Source organism: Rhinatrema bivittatum, chromosome 2 (assembly GCF_901001135.1).
Source record: "Rhinatrema bivittatum chromosome 2, aRhiBiv1.1, whole genome shotgun sequence".
Lineage (NCBI taxonomy): Eukaryota > Metazoa > Chordata > Amphibia > Gymnophiona > Rhinatrematidae > Rhinatrema > Rhinatrema bivittatum.
Genome location: NC_042616.1, coordinates 294,932,400 through 294,960,220, shown reverse-complemented (window position 1 = coordinate 294,960,220; position 27,821 = coordinate 294,932,400). Strand labels below are relative to the sequence as shown.

At 44.2% G+C, this 27,821-nt stretch overlaps 1 protein-coding gene across 2 annotated transcripts in view; it reads left to right on the top strand.

Annotated features, from left to right (window-relative positions):
- FBXL2 (F-box and leucine rich repeat protein 2) overlaps positions 1-27,821 on the top strand; it is a 239,067-nt gene that overhangs the window by 118,017 nt on the left and 93,229 nt on the right. For both annotated transcript variants that reach the window (XM_029589646.1, XM_029589645.1), the window contains exons 6-7: positions 24,480-24,548; positions 24,654-24,749. In XM_029589646.1, the coding sequence (XP_029445506.1) occupies positions 24,480-24,548; positions 24,654-24,749 (165 nt within the window). The remainder of the gene's footprint in view (positions 1-24,479; positions 24,549-24,653; positions 24,750-27,821) is intronic.

The following is a 27,821-nucleotide window of genomic DNA, read 5'->3' as shown; positions in this document are numbered from 1 at the left end:
GAGTCTATATTCAGACCACAAGGAAACAGACATTACCTGAAGTGTACCAAGCATATGACAGTTGAATCTAACTCATTATCAAAATGCTATCTGGATATAATGTTGGTAGTGATATGGATGAATATGACTTTTAGATTATTTATGGAAATGTCCTCTGCGGTTAATGATCAGACAGTATCATAATGTAATGGTTTTCATTAGTTAGATCCCCTCAGCATCTTCAAATAGATATGATGTAATTTATACAACATTGAAGAATGTTTGATATCTATGGTCAAGTTATTTAGGAAGATGGAGATGTGATGAAAATATTTCTAAAATCGCTAAGAATATTTAACTACTTCAGTCTGATGAATTTCAAGACCTGGTCCTAAATTTTGAGCATATAACACATGATCAAACTATTTTTTCTGTTTTACGAAGATATATACAAGGAAGCAATGCAGAACATGTTCTAACTGAAACAAATTGTTAGATATAACACGTTTTTCTTAGTTTATAGTGACAATCAGTACAATAGAGTTAAAATGGCACTTAAATTGCTAGCCAAAATGATGATGCAATTGAGTTGAAAATCTTTTTTCTTGAAACCCAAGATGCAGTCATATAACATATTTCATAATCTACAAACATTCAAAGAACTTGACAACAGAAATGCTAAGGAAGTAGCTAAGAGAGCTACCAATTGTGTTGGAGAAAATGAAATCCTTAGTGGGGCGATTTCATAAGTTTGTCAATCACAGCTCACTCTAGTCCAAGACATTTCAATGTTGGAATACATATCTTGATGTGATTGAGATATATTTCATTGGAACACAGTATAACAGAATCACTACAGAAGACTATTCCATTTTTCTTCTCATTTGCGCACCAGAATTATGAATGTTGGATGGTTTTAACTTGCTGCTGTTCACATATCTTCAGAAATTGCACCAATGTGGACCCTGAACTCTCCAGGCTGATAATCCTGTAGATCTTTCAGTCGGCTGACTGCAGAGCATGTATTGGATCAAATAAATAAATCATCAAAAATTGGTGACAGTGTCATCTGGCACTGGGTGCATAAGTTCACATCAAAGGTTTTCTGTATTTTGTCCAAAATTGTTACTCTGGAGAAAGCTATATTATCTGTCTTCAAAACTGAAACACAAAAGACAGTCTGGTGTGAAATGGACCATAATATGAGGGAAAATATTGTTCATATATTGAAATATTGTCCAAATATATCTTTTACTAAAGGAATATTTTGGTGACTTGTCCTTGTAAATGATGTTTTTGTATGAAAATAAAATTAATTTTCCTAGGATTTTAATTTTAAACTTTGCCTATACTTATATGGTAGCTAGGTATTCTAAATCTGTGCCATTAAAATACTTTCACAGACCTCAGTTTTTGTTCAGTTTGTTTCAAGGCTCTGTTGCTGTCATTTTCCCAAGATATTTACCTCGGAAGTAGGGAGGGGAACATTTTTACCTGCCATTTTGAATTAGGGATGTTATCTTGCAATCATTTATTTTATTTAAAAAGCTTATATTCCACTGGTTTCCAGATATAGGCATTTGTCCAAAGCAGATCACACTATAAATTGATAACATTGCTTCCCCAAGTCTATGGGAACCCCCCCCCCCCCCCCAATCCAACATAAATCAGAAAGGAACAGCTTTAATATATTTGTGCGTACTGCTATCCAACCCCTGCATAATTAGTAAATCTGTTGCAAATAGTGGGCTATTGTAAGTGTATATCTCTTGCTTTAGTAATCCGTCTGTAGCCTCTCCCTTATAAATTTTCTTTTCCCTGTCATAGTGATTGACATGACACAAAGATTAGTCAAACTGTTTATGTATGGCATGCTTCTCCAATAGGAGAGTTCAAAGTATGTTACAGTAGTTTAGTAGAAGTCAGATACAGTTTGCAAGAACACTTGATATAAAAGAGAGACAATTTAATAGACTGGAGCGTATCTAATGGGTAAGGTTAGATGCTGAACTTTTAATAGGTTCATGTTGTCAATTGAAGAGAGAAACTGCTTCAAAGAGCCAGGTCTTGATCAGCTTTCTAAAGCATGGGAGTTGATACCACTGTAGAAACTGACTGGTTATGGACTTACAGTAGGAATTTATCACATTAATAGCCAGGGCATATGGCAGTAAAGAAAATTAATGTAACTGCAGTAATGACAATTATGCTCATCATTTTCTTTCCTAACCCTCTAAACCAGTTCAGGCACAATACTTAGGAGGTCCCAGTTCTATTTTTAACATAATAACATAGTATAGATGTCAAAAAAAGACAAAATGGTTTATCGTCTGCCCAGTAAGTTTCTTATGGTAGTAATTGCCATTCTCCTAGGACAAACAGGATGGTAATCCTCACATGTGAGTGACATCATCTGATGGAGCCCTGCCCGGAAAACTTTTGTCAGAGTTTCTAGAAGCTTTGACCAGCACTCTGAGCATGCCCAGCATGCTGCTATCCACACGTCCACATGAGGTCCCCCTTCAGTCTCTCCTTTTCTGCGGTGCAGTTGTCTCTCGGTCATGGAGCTCTTCAGTTTCTTGTTTTTTCCGAGCAAGTTTCACATTCTTGCTGTTTTTCTACGTCTGGTCCCCCTTCGCGGTCGGTGCCTCCCCGATCTGGTAGGATCCATATGAGGTTTGCATCTTCTGCCTGGGGGCCTCGCACAACGACCGTGGGTGCCATCTGTGTGATCAGATGATCCCCAAAAGGCGTCAGGCATGCCTAGATAAGTTGGAGAAACCTTTTTTGGGCCTCCAAAGTCTGCTCCTTCTACTCCTGCGTCGGTGCCATCGACGCCAAGAGGTCGCGGGAACTTTGGATACACTTTCCCTGGCTTATCCCTCTTGCTAGAACCTCCAAGGATTGAAGAGACAGTGACAGATCATCGGTCTCTCCGCTCTCCCGGACATCGGGATCTTATGCTTCCTCGGCACCAGGGAAAGACCGGGCCGAGCACCGGAGAAGATCCCATAAGCACTGCCACTGGTTGCCATCGACGCATGGCACCGGTTTTGGCACAGCATCGGTGCCTGCCGAGCTGCCTTTGAAACGACACCTGCCGAGGCCTTGTCCTCCAATGCCCCTGGTAGTCCTTGGCGTTCTACACTGGTGCTGGGTACCATGCTGCCTCGGAGATCCGAGGAAGAGCCGGTATCACCGCATCCCCCTCCATCAGACCTGAGTACTCCGGACTTTCAGGAGGAACTGGACTGCAGGGTGCAGTCCACGGTGCTCAAAGTGCTCCAGAGTGTTGAGCTGCCAGTGCCACTGGCTCCCATACCAGTGCCCAAGCTTCCGTCCTCAATACTAGCACCCCTGCTGGAGCATCTGGACTTCCTACCGGGTGCCCTCCCGATGCAACAATTGCCCGAGGGACCCTGTGTTTCGCAGCGGCCACCGATGCCCCCCACCGGAGCAATCCCGATTCTCAGGTATGAGGAGGAGGAAGATATGGCTGGTTCCGTGCTTCCCAGACCACGTTTCCTCGATTCTGTGCTGGGTCCCTCCAGCCTGCCATGGCCTTTGGTCCCCTCGATGCCAGGGAAACTGTCTATGCCTGCGGTCCCCTCGAGTCCTCCGAAGTCATCCGAGCCCAGGGTTGATACCCCTCACAGACTCGCCCTCGCATGCTGTGGTCCCAGTGAGAGGGCCCTTACGACCCTTGGCATGATGACTCCACAGACTCGTCCTCTGATTATTCAGACGATCCCCTTTCAGAGCCCTGTCCTCCAGAGGAGCAAGGCCGGTTGCCCCCTAAGGATTTGCCTTTTGCAGGGTTTGTCAGGGCAATGGTTGAAGCCATTCCCTTTCAGCTCCTTTCAGAGGAGGATACGTGACATAAGATGCTGGAAGTATTCCAGTTTGTCGACGCTCTTAAGGAAATCGTGGCAGTTCCTAACCATGATATTTGTAAGGACCTCCTTCTCTGCATGTGGGAGCACCCCATTTCTATCTCCCCCGTCACTTGGAAGGCTGATGCCACCTACTTGATGTAGCAGGCTGTGGGGTTTGAGAAGTGGCACCTCCCCCACCAGTCAGTGGTCGTGGAGTCTGCCTTAAAAAAGGCCTGGCGCTCTCGCACCCATGTCTCTGCCCCTCCAGGTCGTGAGCACAGGGAACTCTATGCCCTGGGCAGGAAATTCTTCCAGGGAGCCATGCTGGTGGTCCACATTGCCGCCTACCAGCTTTAAGTGACCCAGTATAACTGCAATCTCTGGAAAAGGGTCCAGTACTTTGCTGAAGGCCTACCTCAACAGCAGCAAGAGGCCCTCTCGGCCATTGCCATGCTGGGTCTCAAAGTGGGAAAACATGAGTTGTGTTCCATGTACGACATTTTAGAGAAGGCAGCCCATGTAGCGGCGGTTGTCATCGGTGCCAGGAGAATGGCATGGCTCTGGGCCTCTGAGCTCCGACTGGAGGTTCAGGATCGGCTGGCCGACCTCCCCTGCACAGGTGAAAACCTCTTTAGGGACAAAGACCATCATGATACCCTTCAGCACCAGTCTGATAGTGCCCCTGAAGGCCTGTCCTCGGCCAGGAAATCTTCTAGGCCGGGTTCCCGGGAGCCCTTTTACTGGCAGAGGAAATATTATCCTTTAGCCTCCCAGGCTCGTATGTCACTTTCCAGTTACAGGGGCCATCCTCATCAACAGCGAGCACCCAGGCCCCAGCCAGCCCTGGCTACAAGCTTTTGATTGGTGGCGAGGGAGAAAAGGTCAGTTGACCGTACCCTGGACACCGGATCCCCCAGTCAGGGGCAGGCTATTAGGCTTTGCCCAACCCTGGGAGAAGATCACGTCAGACTGTTGGGTCCTCATTATAGTCAGTCAGGGATACCATCTGAACTTCAGCCAGCTTCCAGAGACCTCTCCCCCATGTCCATCGAGGATGGGGTTCATCCACCCAACAGGTCATACTTCAGATGGAACTCACTACCCTCCTCGTGGTGGGCATGGTGGAACCAGTCCCTCACCATCAGCAGGGCCAAGGGTTCTATTCAAAGTATTTCCTCATTCTAAAGGAATGGTAGATAGGCAAAGTCACCAGGTAACATATATGCATTCTTTACCTTTATTTTTATCACACTTAAGTTTTAAGTTAAAGAATTACAGTATATCGCATATATGGATAGCCTATTAAGGGAACTTCAATACACACTACATATAGCTTATAATATTTTGAATCATGTATCTGAACAACTTTGGCACCCACTGTTTAAAGTAAAATCTATTTCAAATTTATTTATGTGCCTATTTGTAAACAGTTGTGATGGTATATCACTAAACGACGGTATAGAAAAGTTTTAAAATAAATAAAAATAAATAAATTGCACCCCATTCTCTACCTCTAGGCGTTGAACAAGTTTCTCGTTAGAGAAAAGTTCAAGATGGTCTCTCTGAGCATGATGATCCCGCTTCTCCAAAGAGGAGACTGACTTTGCTCCCTCAACCTCAAGGAGGCTTGCGCACACATTGCGATTGTCCCCAGCCACTGGAAGTACCTCTGCTTGGTAGTGGGGAAAGCACATTACCAGTACAAAGTGCTGCCCTTTGGGCTGGCATCAGCCCCCTGCTTTTTCACCAAATGCCTAGCAGTGGTGGCCGCCTACCTCAGGCGTCATTCTGTTCAAGTGTTCCCTTACCTGGACGAACGGCTGGTCAAGAGCGGCTCCCGCTCCCTACATTCTCTGGTCTTGATGGTGGAGATGCAGGCAGTGGGGTTTGTTATAAATTTCCCCAAGTCTCATCTCTGCCCGTCTCCTCAGCTGGATTTCATAGGAACCAGGCTGGACTCTGTGCAGGTGAAGGCTTTTTTGCCCCAAGACCGGGTGCTTTCACTGGCTACCCTTGACAGAAAGAGCTGGAGGGTGCTGGCTCAACACCTGCTCCATCTGCTAGTCCACATGGCAGCCTCTGTCCATGTGACCCCTCTGGCTCACCTCTGCATGAGGAGAGCCCAATGAATTCTACGGTCTCAGTGGAAGCAGGCTTCCCAGGATCTCGAGGCACGCGTCTGTCGTGGACCTTCTCAGGGCATGTCTATCCTGATGGGAAGATCTTTCCAACCTAGAAAGAGGACTTCTCTTCCCACCCTCTCCGCCTCAGGTGACTCTCACCACAGATGCTTCCCCTCACAGCTGGGGAGCCAATGTGAATAGTATCCACAAGCAAGGTCTCTGGACTGCCTCGGAGGCCTGCTCTCAGATAAACTTCCTGGAGCTGCGAGCAATTCTGTATGCCATGTGGGCATTCAGAAACCTGTTGTCGTCCAAGAACGCCCTAATTCAGACGGACAACCAAGTTTCAGTGTGGTGTGTCAACAAGCAGGGTGGCATGGGTTCGTTCCTCCTCCGCCACGAGGCAGTGCAAGTATGGACCTGGGCCCTTTCACAGGGTATGTCTCTGCGAGCAACTGCTGGGTTATCTCTATGTACTGGCGGATCGTTTGAGCTGCTCTTTCCAGCCGCAAGAGTGGTCCCTCAACCCGGAGTTGGTGACGGCACTGTTTTGCCCGTGGAGTATGCCGGATGTGGATCTCTTTGCCTTCCCTCACAACCACAAGGTGAGCAGGTATTGCTTCCTGGTATCGGGGGACAACCACCTGGCCTGCGATGCCTTCTCCCTCCACTGGGGGAAGGGCCTGTTATACGCGTACCTCTCCTCTGCTGCTCTTCTTGAGGACTCTGCTGAAGTTTCAGCAGGACAAGGGGTCCATGATACTCATGGCACCTGCTTAGCCACGACAGGTCTGGTTTCTGCTTCTGCAGGACCTGTCAGTGCGGACACTCATTTGGCTGAGGATAGTGCCCAATCTCATCTTGCAGAATCAGGGCACCTTGCGCTTTGGATGTTGAGTGTGTAGTCCTCCAGCCTCTGGAGCTCTCTGACTGTCTCCCAGGTCCTGGTGGCATCCCGGAAGCCCTCCACCAGGAAGTCCTACAGCTTGAAGTGGAAAAGGTTTTCTGTTTGGTGTGAGGGCCTTGATTTGGACCCTTACTCATACCCCCTCCCTCGGCTGTTGGACTACCTGTGGCATCTGCCTGAGTCTGGGCTTCAGACTAGCTCAGTCAGAGTGCACCTCAGCGCTGTCAGCGGATACCATCGAAGTGTCGCTGGCACGCCCATTTCAGTCCAACCTTTAGTGGGCTGCTTCGTGGGGCCTCCTCCAGCTGAAGCCCCCTGTTTGGCCTTGGGGCTCTAGAACTGTGTCTCCCAGGTCCTAGTGGCATCTCAAAGGCCTTCCACCAGGAAGTCCTACAGCTTGAAGTGGAAAAGATTCTCCATTTGGTTTTCGGGTCATGATTTGGATCCTTTCTCATGCCCCCTTCCCTGGCTGTTGGACTAACTCTGGCATCTGTCTGAGTCTGGAATTCAGACAAGCTCGGTCAGGGTGCACCTCAGTGTGAGGTCAGCGTGAATCATCGAGGGGTTGCTGGTGCGTTGATTTCGGTCCAGCCCTTAGGAGGCCACTTCATGCAGGGCCTCCTCCAGCTAAAGCCCCCCGCCCCCGTGGCCTGGGATCTCAACGTGGTCCTGGCGTGGCTCTATCGCCCTCCTTTTGAACTGCTGCAGTCCTGTGACCTGAGGTTCCTCACCTGGAAAGTCATATTCCTGGTGGTGATCACTTTGGCTCGTAGGGTCATCGAGCTTCAGGCGTTGGTCACATACGCTCCATACACCAAGTTCTTCCATGATCGCGTGGTCCTACGTATGCATCCTAAGTTTCTGCCCAAGGTCATGACTGATTTCCATCTCAATCATTCCATCTTTTTTCTGAGACCTCATTCCCACCCAGGGGAGCAACTCTCCATACCTTGGATTGTACAAGGGCCTTGGCCTTCTACCTGGATCGCACTGCAGGCCATAGACAGTCTACCCACCTCTTTTTGTGTCCTTTGATTCCAACAGGCTGGGAATGGCGGTGGGTAAACAGACCTTGTCAAAACTGTCTGACAGATTGCATTACCTTTTGCTATGCACAAGCAAGCCGCCTGTTGGCCAGCAGAGTGAAGGCTCACTCTGTGTGGGCTATGGCGACATCGATGGCACACTTAAGTGCAGTCTCCATCATTGAGATTTGCCGGGCCTCCATCTGGAACTCTCTTCACACGTTTGCAGCCCACTACTGCCTGGACAAAGTGGCCACCATGACAGTGCCTTCAGTCAATCTGTCCTGCATAACCTGTTCCAGACTTGAACCCACATTCTTCATGCTTCTGCGGGAACCAGACAGTCCCCTGCTAGCCTACAGTTCCTCTGTTGTGTTGTGCCTGTTGGCACCTTGTTCGGTCGCTGCTGGTATCTCCAGTTCATGGGGACAGTCTGGAGCTTGGTATTCATCCATATGTGAGGACCACCATCCTTGCTTGTCCTAGGAGAAAGCACAGTTGCTTACCTGTAACAGGTGTTCTCCTAGGATAGCAGGATGTTAGTCCTCAGGAATTCCGCCTGCCTCCTCATGGGGTGGGTTCTCTTTCGGTTTGTTTTATTTATCGCTTGTATTTTTCTCTTTGTTACGAGACTGAAGGAGGATTTTGCGTGGACGTGCGGCTAGCAGCATGCTGGGTATGCTCAGTGTGCTGGTCAAAGCTTCGACAAAAGTTTTCCATGATGGGCTCCATTGGATGATGTCATCCATCCTGCTAACTAACATCCTGCTGTCCTAGGAGAACACCGGTTACAGGTAAAAAAACTGCACTTTCTCAGAAACATTTTGTTTGCTTTTTTTGTAGCTTCGCCACTATGTCTTCTCTCTCAAGCTGTCAGTTCCTTGAATTTTAAAAAAAGCACAGTTGTTAGATGTTATGGAGAGTATTGGGGAGGAAAAAAATCTGTATCTGGATGGTGCCAATGAGAGCATACTGCAATTTGTCTAGAACCATTAGCTACTTATTGGCAGGGTGAACTGGGCTCTCCAATAAATGGGATGATATTAGTACAATGTTTGTAGAAGCACATAAAGTACCTACTGATATAAATCTCAAAGAAATGCAATATAAAATACTACTACATTATTCCTATATAGATAGTGTGAAACGGAAAAAATGGGGCTGATTGATACTGTAGGGATGTGCAGACAAAAAGTTTATGTTCATAAGTCCATAAGTCGAAAGGGGGGGTCAATTTCGGTCAATATGGACATATGTAGAATTCCATAAGTTGAGTCTATGTCCATACATGCACCGATTCCCTAAATAAAAATTTAAACCCCTCACCCTCCTTAATCCCCCCCCAAGACTTACCAAAACTCCCTGGTGGTCCAGCGGAGAGTCAGGACGCCATTTCTGTATTCCTTTGCGAGGAGCACGTGACGTCGGCGTCACGTGATTCCCCGCGCGTTCGCTCCGGGACCCTCGTTGGACACAACCGGAACTTTTGGCCAGCTTGGGGGGGACCCCCAAGCTGGCCAACGCGCGGGGAATCACGTGACGTCGGCGTCACTCCGACGTGACGCCGTCACGTGCTCCTCGCAAAGGAATACAGAAATTGCGTCCTGACTCTCCGCTGGACCACCAGGGAGTTTTGGTAAGTCTTGGGGGGGGATTAAGGAGGGTGAGGGGTTTAAATTTTTATTTAGGATCAACAATCGCGATTTCCAACGTATTCAACATAGCTATGTTGAATAAGTTGGAAATCCGATCGTTTTCGCCTCATCACTTTTTTAAGTTAAAAAAAAAAATTACGTTGCGTTTTACATATGCGTTCAAAACGAATGCACACCCCTATGATACTGGTACCTGTCATAAATGTAAGAAAGAACAAAACACTTATTTCTTCTCTGCCATAGGAATTTTCAGTTTTGGAATTATATCCTCTGTTAAACACCAATGTATTAGAATGTCACTACTCTTTCAGGGAGATATTTTGCCTTAGGGGGACCTACATTCATTTTTCTCTGTCTGCTGGTAACAAGCAATTTCTTAAATTGGGATTGCTCCTGGCAAAGAAAAATATCTTGCAATTCTGAATTGAAGAAAATCAGTCTCCTTATTTGATTTGGCAAGAGAAAATGGTTTTAATAAATGGAGCATATAAGCCACATATCATGTCCTGTAAGCCTCATAAGGATTATTTGGTGGCATAAGGGAAATTTTAGGGTCGTCTGTATGACATTAAGAAATCAACTTTACATGTACTGGGTTACACTATAGAGTGATTAGTCTGCCTTAATCTGCCCATTGCAGGGTGGCTTAGATGGTTTGGAGAGTGGCTGTTGTGTGTGTGTATGTGTAGAGTGTAGGATTGGTTAGGGAAGATGGGAGGGAATTGGGTAAGGGATATACAGAAGGAAAATTGAGAACACCATTGTTCTTACTTGTGCTTGTGCGTTAATACTGTTCATTCTTTTTGTTAATTGGTGTACAACTGTATACCACCTTCTTTTTTGTTATTATGCTCTTGTCATGCTAATAAACAGAATTAAAAAAAAAAAATCCATCTCCATTTACAGATACTCTTATCACACCACTTTTTTTTTTTCTAAGCATCACCTGTGCTGCAGATTGGCAGTTTTGCTAGCGTGGGCACTCTCAATACACATGAGGAAGAAAGGGAGGGAGGGAAAGACACACAAGGTAACATTGAACCAAGCCAACAAGAACAGACAAAAAAAAACCTTGTTCCCGCAGGCATGATTCCATGAGAAGAACCCTGCTCTCCATGCAATAAGGTTTTCACAACTACTAGAGCAGACAGGAAGAAAAGCCAAGACTTCAAAAAAAACAGTTAGACAAAATTGGCCCAATCATGTATTACCCAATATTTAAAGTTGTTATACATTCCGGAAAAACAAACATGTAATAATCACTCTCAAGCATACATTCACACTGGACATCCCAAAGCACTAGCACTGTTACTTTAACCCTGAGGTTCACACCACTATTACAAGTCTGAAATCTCCTTCCAGCACCATGGAGGTGAATAGTTTGCTAGGCCATGCACTGCTGAGGTACCCACGTGCTCCGTAAGCCAAGACTCACCCAATCATGTCTTCTCAATATCCAGAGGTAAAATGTCGCCAACTGACCCCGCAGTGGAATCTCTCCCCCAAGCCCTGGATATTGATCCTGTACACACTCTGGATCTACTAGGGGAGTTTGCCTGTGTCCTTGGGGTAAACCTGAAATTTCTAAAATGTAAAAGTCAAATTTCACTCTGCTGTTGGTATGTTACAAAAAGCCCAAATGAGAGGGTTTCCCTCTTGGGGAGAGAGATAAACAGGAGGCCCCCAAGCAAAGGGAAAGGAAAAGATCTATTTTTTTTTTTTTACCAAATTGGGGCTAAAGCTGAACCACTTTCTCATTCCATGTCATATCTGGTTTGCCAAACATGTAAGGGGTACTAGTAAGCATTGAATACCAACAGCCAATAAGAAAAATCTTGTCTTTTTTATTATAAGATATTTCATAATAGGAGCAGTGCAGCTTACTAAATAATGTCTATTATGACAGGTCAGTGGGTTCTATCAGTCATAAGGGAAAGCTATGCATTAGCTCAGCCAGTAGTGGATGCATTCTTTGTCTCCCCGGAGGGAGGTGGTGCGAGCTACTCTGGGCTGTCTTCTTTAGTTGGCAGCAGTCCTTCAGTTGGGGTCGAAACTCCGTATACTTCGTGGGCCCAAAGAAGGAAGGCATAATAAGGCCTATTTTAGATCTGAAGAAAGTAAATGCATGTGTAGGGTAGATAGTGGCTACAGCAGATTAAAAGATTTCACTAATAATCTGATGACACAAATTCATTAGTTTTAAGGGAGCAATTGCTTACACTTTTATGAGGTAATCAATGAGTTTTATTGTAGCAGCATAAGTATACAAGGTTTAATATGGTACGGATATATTTTTTTGTTTTAAACCAAGGGGTTTTTTTTTTTTTTACAGAGCAAAGCACTGTTATAAAAAATAGAACTCATCTGTTATCTCCAAGTCACTTGTCAATTGTGCAATGTCAAACAAATTACCCCAGTTTAAAGTTAATTTGGCCAGTTTTACCACACCCGTAGCTGTTGGAGAGTACCACAGCTAAGGGTGAGGTAAAATCCAGGACCTGTCTTGACATGCCACAGGAAAAATCCAGCAAATCCCTGGGCAGGCGGATGACAGGGAAGAGAACCCAGAGGTCTCATAAACGTCTCCATATATGTTAGGAACAGGGTAACAAAGTTCTTAGCTTTAATTCTTTCTAGGGATAAGTTGGCAAGACACCTGCTTTCAAGTTATGGAGCAGGATTTGCTGAGTACAGAACTTAGTTTTATACTTGCAGGTTCACAGGGGTAGTGAACTGCAACAGTCAAAGTTCTGGAAGTAAAACTCATTAAGAAAATGTTTTGTAATAATCCACAGTCTGTATAATTTAGAGTCCTTTTCTCTGTTAATAATCTCATTGCAAATTCAGATCCATAGGATCCAACATTGGTCTTGATTGGATAGTACCACCGTCTAAAGCAGTGTTTCCCAACCATTGTACCATGGCACACTGGTGTTCCTTCAAACCTGATCAGGTGTGCCCGGAAAGGTCACCACTGCCTGATTCTCAGATCCAGACCATCACCTGGGTTTTGTTCTCAGCACCTCACAGAAACAAGATACACCAGCAATGGTTCTTAAATATGTAGAAGCTCCTTTCTTAGAACATGTATAGTCATGCATGCCTCCCCTTCCTAGCTACAGCATGAGCCCTGGAGTATGGAAATTAATAAGCACCATGCAGAGTATGGATAGCAGTGCCCTGCTTTGTTTGGCACACATCTTCACCTTCTGAGCTTCCTCCTTTGAGTCCTTCCAGCCTCTGTCTTTCTCCTGGGCTTTGAGACAAGCAGAACATGCAATGAGCACTAGATGTGACTTATTCTGAGTGTAGGGAGCAGCAGCAGTGGAGGAACTCTGGCAACCGCATGTGGCAGCCAAGATAACGAACTGAGCTGGCTACCTGTGCCACACTGACTTCTCCTACCTCTTGCACTTCTATGTAGAGAGAACTGGTCCTTAGTGTGGATTCATGTGTGTCTTGGTCCCTCCCTGTCCTCTTCTTTATTTTAAAATTTCAAAGAAAAACTGGCAGGTCTTTCAGTGTTTCCTTAGCTATTCTTCTGGCCATATGAATCATCTGCATGTCTACATTGCCTGCTCCATGAAGGCAGGTGTGCCACACAAAATTTTTGTTAATATAGGTTGAGAAACACTGGTCTAAAGACACAGGATTGGTGGAATGCAAATGATGGGGGTATTCCATGAAGTTAGCAAGTAGCACATTTAAGACTAATCGGAGAAAATTCTTTTTCACTCAACGCACAATACAGCTCTGGAATTTGTTGCCAGAGGATGTGGTTAGTGCAGTTAATGTAGCTGGATTCAAAAACGGTTTGAATAAGTTCTTGGAGGAGAAGTCCATTAATGGCTATTAATCAATTGTACTTAGGGAATAGCCACTGCTATTAATTGCATCAGTAGCATGGGATCTTCTTAGTGTTTGGGTAATTGCCAGGTTCTTGTAGCCTGGTTTGGCCTCTGTTGGAAACAGGATGCTGGGCTTGATGGTCTGACCCAGCATGGCAATTTATGTTCTTATGATGTTGTCTAAGTCCAGATGCATATAAATATTCTCCCTGTGGGCTAATGAAATTCATCAGCGGACATTTGCTAAACAATACCCATTTCATAGTTAGAAACAAAATTTTCACCAAGGTCATGTTCCCAGTTCTTGTGTTCTTGGTGTCCCAGCATATTGAGAAGTGCAGACAAATGTCTGATATGGAAGAGCAATTGCAGCTACTGTGTGAATCACAGTCCCATATGAAGTTGCTAAGATCATCATGTGGCTGAAGACTCCATCTTTGTATTGCTTTTTGGTTCAGTTTGTGTGCATGGCTGTAGATCTCAGTTCAATTATGCACATGCTTACACATCCTTGAAGGTCCCTCATTTCCATATGGAAATGCTATGTTTGGTGATCGTAGCTGTTCAGCAAGGAAAGTTTCTTCCATCATTAGATCTTATTAAGGCTCATTTTCTCATTCCCTTCCAGAGGGAACATCAAAACCTTTTAAGGTTTGCGATCCTATGGAAGTAATTTCAGTTTCAAGCACCACATTTCTGTCTCACGACCGCTCCCCAGAGTTTCTTCAAGGTAATGGTGGTGGTAGCAGCAGCGCTTTGAAAGGAAGGGATTATGGTACACTTGTATCTAGATGACTGGTTAATTTGAGCGAAGTCAGAAGATGAAGCTTGACAGTCCACTTCCAGGGTGATTTATCCACCCCAGGAGCTAGGTTGGGTAATCAATTTTCAAAAGATCAAATTACAGCCCTCTCAAATCTTGGAGTATTTAGGAGCCCAGTTCAAAACTCTGCATGGGAAGGTGTTTCTCACAACAGAGAGGATGGACACACTTCAGAGTCAAATAAGGCAGTTTCGCCAGACGGCAGGGCCCAGAGCATGGGATTATCTTCAGGCTCTGGGCTCGATGGCTTTGACTCTGGACTTGGTCCCTTAGGCAGTGGCACATACGCACCCATTGCAGGAAGCTCTTCTTTCTTGGTGGAATCCACAGTCATAGGATTATGAGATTTGTTTGCCACTTTATCTCCAGAAGAGACTTGGTGGCTCTTGAAGCCAGTTTGTCCAGGGGGATGGAACTAGAAATTACAGAATAGAGGGTAATTACCATGGATGAAAATCTAAATGGTTGGGGAGTACATTATCAAGGACAGACAGCAAAGGGCCTCTGGAGTGCAGTGAAGAAGTCATGGTTCATTATTTGTCTGGAAATGAGAGTGATCAAAAAAGTGATAACATAGTAACATAGCAATGATGGCAGATAAAGACTAAATGGTCCATTCAGTCTGCTCAGCAAATGGCTTATGGTAGCAACTGCCTTATTTTGCAGATTACTTCCATGCATTCTGTTAAGAGTAGTAGCTACTGTGGTGTGCAGGTTACTCTCCATGCAGAAATGTTACAGCTAAAGTAAACAAAGGTTACCCATTTTCTTCATTATAATCCTGTCTTTTAGGGATATGCAATGTTTATCTCATGCCCTTTTAAATTCATCCACTGTTCTTGCCCTCCCCACCCCTTTTGGGAGGGCATTCCAGGAATCCACCATTCTCTCCTCCAAGAAAAAATATTTCCTGATATTTGTTCTGAGTTGTCTCCTTTGAAGTTTCATATTGTGACCTCCTAGTCATATAGTTTCCTTTCCAATGGAAAATGTTTGATGTTCATGCATCATTAATACATTTCAAGTATCTGAAGGTCTGTAGCATATCTTCCCTGCTTCTCCTCTCCTCCAAAGTATACATATGTAGATCCTTCAGCCTTTCCTCATAGGTCTTCCAAAACAGACACCACACCATTATGGTCACTTTCCTCTGGACTCTTTCCATTCTGTCCCTATCCTTTTTGAGATGCGATCACCAGAACTGAGTACAGTACTCCAGATGAGGCCTCACCAATGGCCTGTACAAGGACAATATCATCTTTTTTTTTTTCTTCTAGTTATTCCTCTCTATGCATCCCAGTATCCTTCTGGCTTTAGCTACCACCTTGTCACATTAATTTGCTTCCTTCAGATTGCCAGACACAATCACCCAAGGTCTCCCTCCCAGTCCATGCACATTAGTTTTTCTCCTCCTGCCCCCCTCCCCCATCACATTCTGCTCTTTTGGATTATTGCACTCCAGATGCATGACTTTGCACTTCTTGGCATTGAATCTCAACTGCCAAATGTTCAACCTCTCCAAGTTTACTTAAATCATATCTCATTCTCTCTACTCCTTCAGGCATGTCCATTCAGTAGCAGATCTTAGTTTTGTGGTGTTGGAGTTTCTCACACTGGTCCAAGGGAAAAAGCAGTAAGAGTATTTTTGGACAATGCTACAGTAGTATGAAGTGACAAGGAGGGACCAGGAGTACAACGGTCTTGGTGGAAGCAAAGCTCTTGTTCTGGTAAGCAGAGGCACATATCTTAGCATTTCTGCAGCGCACATTGCCGAAGTGGAGAATGTTCAGGCGGATTACCTGAGCAGGCACCCTTTGGATTCTGGAGAGTGGGAGTTGTTAGAAATGGTATTCTCATTATTTTGTACCACATGGAGAGTCCCACAGATTGATTTGATGGTGACAACAGTCAATGCCAGGTGTCCACATTTTTTCAGCAAAAGGAAAGAGCCAGGTTCGGCAGGAGTGGATGCCCTAGTTCTGGACTGGCCTCAAACTCAGCTCTTCTATGCTTTTCCCTCTTGGCCTTTAATAGGCTGCATAGTGCAAAAGATTCAGAAGCATCGGGAACTAGTGGTTCTTGTAGCTCCAGAGTGGTCCAAGAGGCCTTAGTTTGCAAATTTAATTTGCCTCAGAGTGTAAGGACTGTTGCAATTTATTCAGAGGCAGGCCTAGTGGTCTACAACCACCAGGTTTGCTTTTTTTCTCGTGGCTTGACTTTTGAGAGGAGAAGGTTAAAGAGCAAAGGGTATTTAGAAGAGATAGTGTCCATGTTGCTTCAGGCATATAAGCGATCCACCTCCTTAGCCTGTGTTAGAGTCTGGAAAGGAAATCCTCCCTCTGCAGATGTCTGTTTCCAGCATTCTTTCCTTTTTGCAGAATGGTTTGCAAAGAGAACTTGCTCTGAATTCCCTCGAGGTGTATGTGTTGGCGTTGGCTTATTACAGGGAAGGACATTCATGTTATCTCTTTAATATTGCATCCAAATGTGATTCATTTCCTAAGAGGAGTTAAAACAGTTGCATCTTCCAGTGAGGGATTTAATCCCCAGTTGGAATCTTAACCTAGTGTTAAGAGCATTGACAGCAAATCCTTTTCAGCCCCTTTGAAGAGCAGCACTTAAAGACCTAATGCTGAAAAGTGTTTTTAGTGGCATTTTGGTAAGCTAGGCATGTTTCAAAACTTCAAACCTTGTCTTGTGAAGACCCTTTTTTGAGGATTACTTAGGAAGGGCTTATCTATTCAAATGGCCCCTTCGTTTTTTTCCTAAAATCATTTCAATTTTTCATCTGAACCAGTTGGTGGGTTCAGAGATCTAGCATTGAGTGCCCAGATCTGCATGTTCTGGACGTGCATAGTACAATGTTGTGCTATTTGAAAGTGACGAATGAGTTTCGTCTATCAGATCATTTCTTTGTATTGTTTAGCAGTCGCAAGAAGGGTCAGAAGGCTTCTAAGACTACAGTTGCCCAGAATATTACGGAAACTGTAGTGTCAGCATACATGTATAAAAGTCTGGTGGTCCAAAGAAACAAACCGGAAACCAATCCAATATTGCAAGTAGTGACCAAAAGAAGAAGATGATCGGTAAACACCAAGGGGCGGATTTTAAAAGGAGCGCGAATAGCCTACTTTTGTTTGCGCTCCAGGCGCAAACAAAAGTACGCTGGATTTTAGTAGATACGCGCGGAGCCGCGCATATCTGCTAAAAACCTGGATCGGTGCACGCAAGGCTATGGATTTTGTATAGCCGGCGCGTGCCGAGCCGCGCAGCCTACCCCCATTCCCTCCAAGGCCGCTCCGAAATCGGAGCGGCCTCGGAGGGAACTTTCCTTTGCCCTCCCCTCACCTTCCCCTCCCTTCCCCTACCTAACCCACCCGCCCGGCCCTGTCTAAACCCCCCCCTTACCTTTGTCGGGGGATTTACGCCTCCCGCTGGGAGGCGTAAATCCCCGCGCGTCAGCAGGCCTCCTGCGCGCCGGGACGCGACCTGGGGGTGGGTCCGGAGGGCGCGGCCACGCCCCCGGGCCACCCCGGGCCGTAGCCACGCCCCCGGGCCCGCCCCCGGAACGCTCCCGAAACGCCGCGCGGTTCGGGCCCGCCCCCGACACGCCCCCCCGACACGCCCCCTCCGAAAACCCCGGGACTTACGCGAGTCCCGGGGCTCTGCGCACGCCGGTAGGCCTATGTAAAATAGGCTTACCGGCGAGCAGGGCTCTGAAAATCCGCCCCCAAGGATACTTTATTAGCACAAACCATCATAAAAAGCCCGACTCAGGCCGCGTTTTGCTCTATTCTGAGCTGCTTCAGGGGCTGTTTGAGCAGGATTTGAAAAATGAATACCGGTGGTTGCCTATTTGCAGCAATTCATATGGATTCCATGTTCATACCATCCATATAGTATACTGTCAGTACTGGGAAATGAAGCCACCATAACCACTGCTAATCAACCGGAAATGTGCTGTTGACTAGCGGTCATCTTCTTCTAAAAGTCTGGTGGTGCCAGATGGTATTTGTGCTCGTTCCACTAGGGTCCAGACGTTGTGGGCAGTGTCTGTGTCAGCACAAGAGATTTGCAGAGCTGTTATTTGCTCCCTCTTACATTCTTTTTTCAGGCATTATCATCTGGACATGCAGGCTCGGGATGCAGTCTTGTTTGAGGAAATCGTCTTGAGAGCAGGACTTTCAGGGTTTCTCCCAGGTTAAGGGTGCCTTGACTATATCCCACACCGAATAATATGGACCAATATTGTAGGTTAATCCTCCAAACCTACAAACATACGTTTATAATGGTGAATAAATTCTTATGAAGTGCTTCATATGGTAGTTTCATATATTATATCATTTAAAGGTTACCTCTATAATTCTTATAATCATCAACTTACTGCCATCCTTCCATTTTTATCATTTTTAATCTCCAACATTCTGTATACCGCCCTACTTTATAATTCCATAAATCACTTCAGACTTGCCGAATGTGTAAACACCACTTCTTGCTCGGAACTATTATTATTACTTAGCTGCTTAATATTCCCGCCGTGGCCAAGTTTCGGAAACCATCCTTCATCAGGGGTCCAGCATGCTCGATCAAAAAGATCTTCCAAAAACACACAATAACACAGCATTCATCATCCTTCCAAAAAATATTTTATAAGCACTTCAAAATAATTTATTCACCGTTATAAACATATGTTTGTAGGTTTGGTGTGATTCGTAGATATTGAATATATCCCAGGCATTTAGACTGGTCTGGATGGATGATAAGGAAGGTAAAATTAGGTTTCTTACCTTCTAATCTTCTTTCCTAGATTCCTATCAGACTAGTCCAGATTCCCATCCTTTGTCCTGCTCCTCTGTGTATATATTCTTCTGTCAGATTTTGCATACATGGCTTTGAGTTTTTAGAACTCCTTCATAGGGTGTTCAGCAGTTTAAGGGTCACTAAAGGTGAATAGTTTTCTTGTTTGCTGGTGTATTCCCCATGCTCATGAGAAGAGCTGACTTTGAGAAGGTAAAACTCAAAGCCTGTAGATGACACACAGCCACTGCCTTGTATGCCTGCTTCCAGCGAAGCTTTTGTTCTCTCTCTTCTGGTAGAGAAGAAAAACCCAGGTATTTGGACTGGTCTGGTAGGACTCCAGAAAAGAAAATTAGCAGGTAAGAAGCCTAATTTTACCTTTGTTTTGATCATTGAATCTCCCAGGGACTTATGAGAATTCCAAGAGAAAAGCTTAAAGAATTTTTAAAACATTTTTACAATAACAATTCTGCATTGACGCAGTTTTCATAGAATTGATAGGGAGTTGTAGACACCTATTGGTTATACTATGGTCTATCCCTTTTTTTCTTTACAATAGTTAAAGTGATTGAACAATAAGGTATCCTAGCACAAATTATATTTTTAGGAATTAGAAGAAATATTTCCAGGGATGGATGCAACAACTTTTTCTAACAATGTTCTTAACTGTAATCCTCCTTGAACAGGAGCATACAGTTGTGCTTATAGGTTTACGTACTCCTGGCAGAATTTGTAAGATATGTAGCATTTTAACAAAAATAACACATCTGTCATTTTAATATGATTCAAATTATACTATTATGCATCACAGAATAGTGCAATCATTAAACAAACCTTAGCAATAAGGAAAATAATAAAATAGTCCTGTTCAAAAGTTTGCATACCCTTAGTTCTTAATATCGTGACATCAATGACTGCTTGCAGTCTTTTGCAATAGTTGTGAATGAGGCCCTTTATTTTCTCATGTGGTAATTCTGCATATTCCTCTTGGCTAAAAGCCTCCAGATCCTGTAAATGTTTTGGTTGTCTAGCATGAACTGCATGTTTGAGTTCTCCCCAAAGTGGCTCAATGATGTTGAGGTCAAGAGACTGTGTTGGACACTCCATAACCTCCACTTTCTTCTGCTACAGCCACTGAAAGGTCGACTTGGCCTTATGTTTTGGATCATTGTCGTGTTGGAAAATCCATGTGCGCCCCATGCGCAGCTTTCTGGCTGATGAATGCAAATTCTTCTCCGATATTTTCTGATAAGATGCTGCATTCATCTTGCCATTAATTTTGACTAAATTCCCTGTACTGTGCTTCTCTTCATAACTTTTATGGTTGTGACCATAAAGTTCAATTTTGGTCTCATCACTCCAAATTTTGTTCCAGAAGTGTTGAGGCTTCTTTAGGTGCTGTTTGGCGTATTGTAAACGGGCTGTTTGTGGCGTTGGTGCAGCAATGACTTTTTTTCTGGCAACTCTACCATGCAGTCCATTTTTTGTTCAAGTATCTCCTTATTCTGGGTGCTGAAACACCCACACCACTTTATTTCAAAGAAGCCTGTATTTCAGTAGAAGTTGCTTATGGGTTTTTCTTTGCATCCTGGCAAATTTTCCTGGCAGTTATGTCTGAAATCTTTCTGAGTCTACCTTAGTATTAACAAAACTCATATTTTTCCACTTGATCAGAATTTGAACAGTACTGATTGGCATTTTCAAATCTTTGGATATCTTTGTCTTTTTCCTGATTTATAAAGTAGAACTACTTTTGCTTGCAGATCCTTTGACAATTCTTTAGCTTTCTCCATGCTTCAATAACCATCAAAGTCAATGCAGCCCTGGAAGAAATATACAAATGTTTCTCAAGAGCTAAGGAACTCATCGACTATTTATACACAGATACTAATTACAATCAGACAAGGCACAGGTGTGGACACCTATCCTTCATTGCTATCTCAACTTGAGTGTATATTATTAGCCCAATTATTGCTATGGTTTGTTTAATGATTGTGCTAGTTTGATTCGTAACAGTTTTAATTTGAAGCACCTTAAAAATAACAGATGTATTGTGTCTGATCACTCATGTTTTCTTAAAATGCTATACATCATACAAATTCTGCTAGGAGTTGTAAACTTATAAACACAACTGTATGGGCTGAGATATTGAACTTTTCAGGAATGGGCCAGGTCAAATGTGTTTAAAGGAAAATAAAGATCTTTGCTGGGAGAAAAATGTTCATCATTTGTGAAACACGTTTTGTTTTTTTTTAAACCTAGTTTCAGGTGTCCATACCATGCAGATGCTGATCTCTTAGAGAACCAATGTTGTGCCCCAGGTTGTGTCAAGCCACTTTTTTTTTTTTTTTTTTGAGGACCCAGACACCCCCTCCCATTTTTTAGTGTTCTGAAATGAATTAAAATTTTTTCTGGTCTTAAAGTAGAGTTGTAAATGTTTAATTTTTCTTCGTCTTTTAGTTTGAGCAATGAAATTTCCTCAGCTCGAAAATGTTTCTTAAGATCTTTTTCTTGAAAGTATGAATAAAGAGTTAAAATAGGGATTTCACATCTGGATGAAACAGTATTTTCCTTACAGTACAGATCATCTTTGTGCTCAGTGTGAAACTGCAGCACTTTTCAGCAATAATGTGCCAGTTTGATTCTAAGTATAAAAAAAAAATGACTGAAGGAAGAATTGGTTCTTTCTGAAAACCTCATTTTGTCTAGTTTCTGAATTGCATAATGCAGCAAGAGATCTTCTTACACACCATTTCTAAGAAAGTTTTGACATACTTCTCAGCGTATCTTATTTTGTCTGGTTTTGGCAATTATCCCTTGGGCGCTTTTTGCTGTGCTCCAGAAAGTTATTCCCCCCTGCCCCATCAATGTAAGTAGCAGTTTGCCTAGCTTCAAAGAATACAAATTGGAGTCTGGCCTCTTACTGCTTTCATATTGTTTGAGCATGTGAATCGCTGGTGGGGAGGGATCGTCAGCTAGGAATCGGACTGCGGGCTTTGCCTCCCTCATCGACCACTTGCCCAGACAATGGAGGAGACGGAGTACCGGCGCGTTAAATCATAGGAAGAACTCTGAGGGAGAGGTGGGCAGTATCTGCTGATTGAATGCTAATGTTTCCCTGACATCTTCTTATGATTTGTATATAGCATGTAAAACAGAAATACACTCACAAAATATCTGACTGAATGGCTTTCTCTAAGGCCGTCCTCTGACCTTTTATGCTGCTGCTTTTTCTCTCCTTTGCATTTTGACTCCCTTTCCTGCTTCTTCCCTTTTGGCTGTCCTTAGTTTTCTCTTTTCTGATGGTTTGATCTTTCTGGTTTTCTTTTCCTCCCTTTTTTTTCCTTCTTTACCAGCCCTGTTTCCCCCTCTCCAGCGTGCTTCCTGCTTGCCTTCTCCTGTCTCTAACCTCCCCTTTAATTTATTTTAATCTTTCTTCATTTTATTTTTTGTCTTTTGCTTCCCTGCCTAACTACCCCTGGGCAAGCATCCTATCTTTTCTTACCACCCTTCAGGTTTAACCCAGCACTGTTCTACCAATTCTCAATCCCATTTCCCCATCCACCCCTCTCATTGCTTGTGAAGCGCTTGCTGGAGCTGTGCTGCTGAGGGGCAGGGGTGAGAGAGGTAAGGTCTTCCCATTGCAGGAACAGCCTGGAGACAAAAGGATTTGCCTTTTACATCCTAAGTGTCATGTGACTGCTAGCCTCTGGAATGTACAGAGGTCCTGGGGGTTAACCTTTTAGGTACCAACGTTCCACAAGTGGAATGGTTTTTTCATTTACTTTTAATTACTTGCAAATGTTTTTATACCATATTTGGGTCTAATTAACTAACATGTAAAAAGGGGCATCAGGAAATAATTTCTTCAATGAGCAGGATCTAAAAGGTTAATACAGAGTGACTCCTGTTTATGGTGTGTATTTTTTGAAATGCACGTTATATGGAGCAGAACTACGTTCTGTGGGACAAGAAGCACCTGTGCCACTTGCGGAAGGTTGAAGGGAAGTGGTGCTCCTACAGTGACACCTAGTGTCCATCTGAAAAGCAGCCGAGATTGTTTTTGCTTAGCCAGAGGCTCTGATACCACATGTGACTCCGAAATACACAGCTTCAGTTTCTCCTTTTGGCTTTTATAATGTTATTGAAAAAAAATTATTTAACCAAACAGAGCTAAAGTTTCTCTTTCAAGTTTGAAAGAAAACACCAGCATGTCAAGATTTAGCCCATTTTCTGACAGATGAGAGAATGTAGCACAGCTTCCCCCATTTTATAATAGCAGTGGGCATGTTGTTTTATGGAACAGATATGTGGTGCTTCCGAATGGCTCATTATTCACGTACGATTCTGTGGGATATGTGATATTGTATGCTTTCTTTGCCCTTGGTAGTTTTGACATTCTGTCCAGAAGATGCTGCTTTCTTTGGTCCTGAGCAGAATGAAATGAGCAAAAATCTTTCCCTTCATCGTTAAGAAGTGCACAGTTTAAAGCTGTGCTACAGCAAGAACATTTTTTTCGTATGTTCAACTCTTAATACCATTCCTAAACTGTGGGCCATGACTCCAAATGGATTTGCAAAATTAATGAATGAGATTGGGAGAAATTTGGGCTCTGCTTTCTCACTCAGATCTTTCCTCGGGTCGGCAACTGGAAGTGACTTGTGAACCAATGTACACGCACAGGCCCTGCTTCCTAGTAGGCTGGAAACTCATGCAGAGGGCTAGGGCCTATGAGTGCCCTCTAATGAGGCTGCTTGCCACTGTTACCACTGTTCCTGTTCTGGCCGGTGCCACTCTTGTCGCCTCTGCTTTCCCACTTTGGTTGGGGAGGGGGGGGGATGAGGAGGAGTGGAGCTCTTCTATTTTATTTTCATTGTCATCTACAGTTGGGGGAATTTTCAAATGTTAAAACATGGTTGTAATGGATAAACGTTTGGGAAGTGCTATCCTATTGCCTTTAAATCTGCTCCAGATGAATATCTTGACAGCTAAATATGTTTGTAAATGTTTCAGCTACTGCTGTAATTGTATAATGTAACTGTTATATTGATTTACCTCAAATATGTTGCTATATACCCTTCTGCCCTCGAGTTTGTTAAAAACCAGATTTTTTTTGTCATTTTATGAGTTTTCCGTTCAACAAATTTAAATAAAAACTGTTATGCTTCCTACTGAAAATGGTATAAAAGACTTGCAAGAGGGCATTGTGCTGCTGACGTAGCTTGTTCCTTGAAAATGCCTTTGCATTCTGGTCATAGTTGCAGTCTGTACAGGTGGATCTCTTTGTATTTTCTGTAGATAATGTTATACGCATGCTTCCTGTAACACTACTGTCAGCACACCAATAGAGAATTCCTTTTGCTCAGGTTAGTAATATACTGATGGGTGCAATAAAGAGAATTTCCATCCTGCAGGCCTTAATTCCATGGCTTTGTTACTTTCTGTAGGACATTTTCACAGAATTGTAGAAATATTGAATATTTAAATCTGAATGGATGCACAAAAATCACAGACAGGTAAGTGGAGCGTTTTGTTTTTTTAATCTATCTGTGAATTAAAAGCAAACATGACTTAATCAAAAAGTGACTGGAAATATGGTCAGTGTGTCGGCTGTTTTGCAGCACGTGTTCTAGCCTCAGCAAATTCTGCTCCAAGCTGAAACAATTGGATCTGACATCCTGTGTATCCATCACAAATAGCTCTCTGAAGGCTTTAAGGTAAGTGTGCACATTCTTTCTTGTATGAAGAAATATTGTTTTTATATAGTTCTACGTTTACTTACACATTAGTCATTTGCATTATACTATACTTTTCATTAGAAAATGTTTAGAAAAGCAGATATAGCTGAGTCTGTAGCTATCTGTAATCCCAAGATTTAGGACATAGCTGAGGGCAGAGTGAGGGAAAAGGAAGAAGACCCCATCATGGAGTACCAGAAAGGGAGCTGTGGTTTATAGGGGGTGAGGGAGGGGAAAGGGAAAAAGTTCTGGTGTCATTCCTGGAGGGAAGTGGAGAAAGGGAGAGTCTGATTGGGGGGGGGAATGTATCCTCCAAGGGTGGCAGAATGCCTTCTGGGAGGGCGGGCAAGCCTTGCTCCCACTCCCCTCTTGTTCTCTTCCATTCTCCCCCTACCTCCCTCTTACCCCTCCCACACTAATCAGTGGCAGGAGGAGGACAGTGCTTGTGCCTCAGTTTGTCTCGTCCTCCTCTTCTGCCACCTGACCTGACTGCTGCTTTCAACCGCAGGGCTGTACAGCATCCTGTGCAGTTGAAGCAGCTGTGTCTGGTCCAGAGCTGCGGAGGTGGAGGTCACAGCCGATGTACCACTGCTCGCCGCCGCCTCTGTTTGCTGCCAAGCAGCTGCCCATCCCAGCTCTGGATATCCCACAGCAATTCTGCTGGAAAGGCCAATTTTGGTCAGACCATAACGCCTGTGACCCACTCCATTCCAATGCCTATGCATTCCCTCCACCCTGCTAATCAATAGCAATCTCAGGGAGTTAGTTACTAAAGGTTTTCTCCCATTTTGTGTCTGAGAAAAATACTTAGTAAATAGGGCCTTTTAGGTAATGCAGTTCATAATTTCCCAGAATCCTATCTCTGTCACTGGCCCAGAGCTTGAAGGCAGGGCCAGTGCAAGGGTATTAAGCTCCCTAGGTGAACCTTCTGTCTTGTCCACCCAGCCCACGCACACGAGTAAAAATGATGCATTTAAAGTAGACTTTACATGAAAAAAAGACATTCAAAGTATAGTTTTCTGAGATAAAAATATCATTTAAAGCAGTGCATGTAAATATAATATACATATTGTATGTCAACTAGAAAACCATGCTAAAAGGCAAAAAAGACACTTGGAAACCCATGTTATTAGGCCTGTTGTAACGTGTGTTGGGTGTAGGCTTGGCACTGAAAGCCATGAGTAAAGTCTATGAAAAGGCAATGCTGTAAATATTACACCAGGCCCTAAAATACCACTACACTTCCTTTTAGAAAATAGAACAAGCATAGCAACTCTAGAAACTACACACTAGCAGAATACCTTGTTTGTTCATGTATATAGAACACTGACAAACCCTCACTGAATACAGAATAGAGAGACCATAAATTAAAAATGTGCAGACAAAAACAACTGGAAACCATAACACTAGACTCTGTATGCAGCACAGCAATGAGAAAACAGAAACACTGCCAATCTTCATAAAATATCAAATAATAAAATCAAATAGAAAACATCAATAGAAAAATGTTCCAACTCCAAAAAATATACTGAAAAACAGTACACACATTGAAATATTAACACCTAATGATTAAAAGTAACAAGGATATACAATGATCCACACACCATACTTGGGTACATTTGATTTCCAGATGCCCTGAGATTGTCGTGGATTAGCTGATGGGGAGCAGGGGTTGTCACACACAAACTTTCTCCTTTCTCTCTCATATACACACACATACACATACACACATAATCTTTCATATACACATACACATACATATTCGTTCTCTCTCACACACAAATACACACAGGTTCTCCCATACATACATGCTCTAGCACGCACACACTTGCTCTCACACTTGAGCACGAGAGAGCATGTGTGTATATACATATGTGTGTTCTCTCCCTTACATACACACACCCTCATTCACTCAGACAGGCCCCCCTCTCACGCACACACACCATCACACAGGTTCCCTCTGTTTCTCAATCAAATACACACATTCTCATAAAGACCTCCTCTCTCACACATAACTCTCCCTCACATAGACACTCTGTCTCTTGCGCACGCGCGCACACACACACACACTTACACACACACACACACACACACACTCTCTCCTATCTCTGACACAGGCTCCCTCTGTCTCTTAAACACACACAGGCACCCTCACACACACATACACACAAACAGAGGCACCCTCATTCCCTCACTCACACACACAGAGGGACCCTCATTCTCTCTCTCTTTCACACACAAGCAGCCTTCCATTCTCTTTGGCTCAGAGATTCTCTTGGTCTCTCATTCTGGGTGTCTGCTGCTTCTTCCTTCTGCAGGCAGTAAGGGCTCCAACCTCAGCTCTCCCTGGTCTCTCATTCTTCAGCTGTTCCCAGGCCCCTCTCTCTCTCTCTCCTCTGTTTTCTGCCATAGGCAGGATGGATTCCTCCGGTGGACTTGCCAGGCCTCTGTCTTCTGCTGTGGGCAGGATGGACTCCGCCCTTGGGCCTTGTCTGCTGATCTTGGCCATGAGCGGGATGGGCTCTGCTCATGGCCTCACGTGGCTGCTCTTTGCCGTCCTCTAATGTTCAGCACTCTAGGTGACTGCCTTGTTTGCCTGATGGAAGCACCAGCTCTGCTTAAAGCATATTGATGGGGGGGATCCAGATGGTGCTGTGCCCCTCTCTTCCCCCTCCTCTCCTCCAGGCTGCAGTAGCAAAGGAAAGAAGTTAGTGTAACTAAAAACAAAAAACAAAAACAACCCCTCACTGGTTTGCTTAGTGTCAAGAAACCCTTGTGGAAGAGGGAGCAAGGCTGTCACAGGACCTGTGAGAACATGCCTGTTCGCAGGCAACATGCTAGCCTCTTTCCATTATTGTCCTGGGTAGAGGTAAGATGGGGGAGGGGGGGGGAGGGTTGTGCATAGAAGGGGCAGGGACACTTGGAAGATCCCACTTCACAGCAGTACCCTGGGCCCTGCCACCCCCCTGTTGAGAATGCCTGTGGGCACGAAAGTCCCAAATCCAGCCCTGTGATAGAGGGAATAAAGAGAGGACATCGCACATGAGGGAG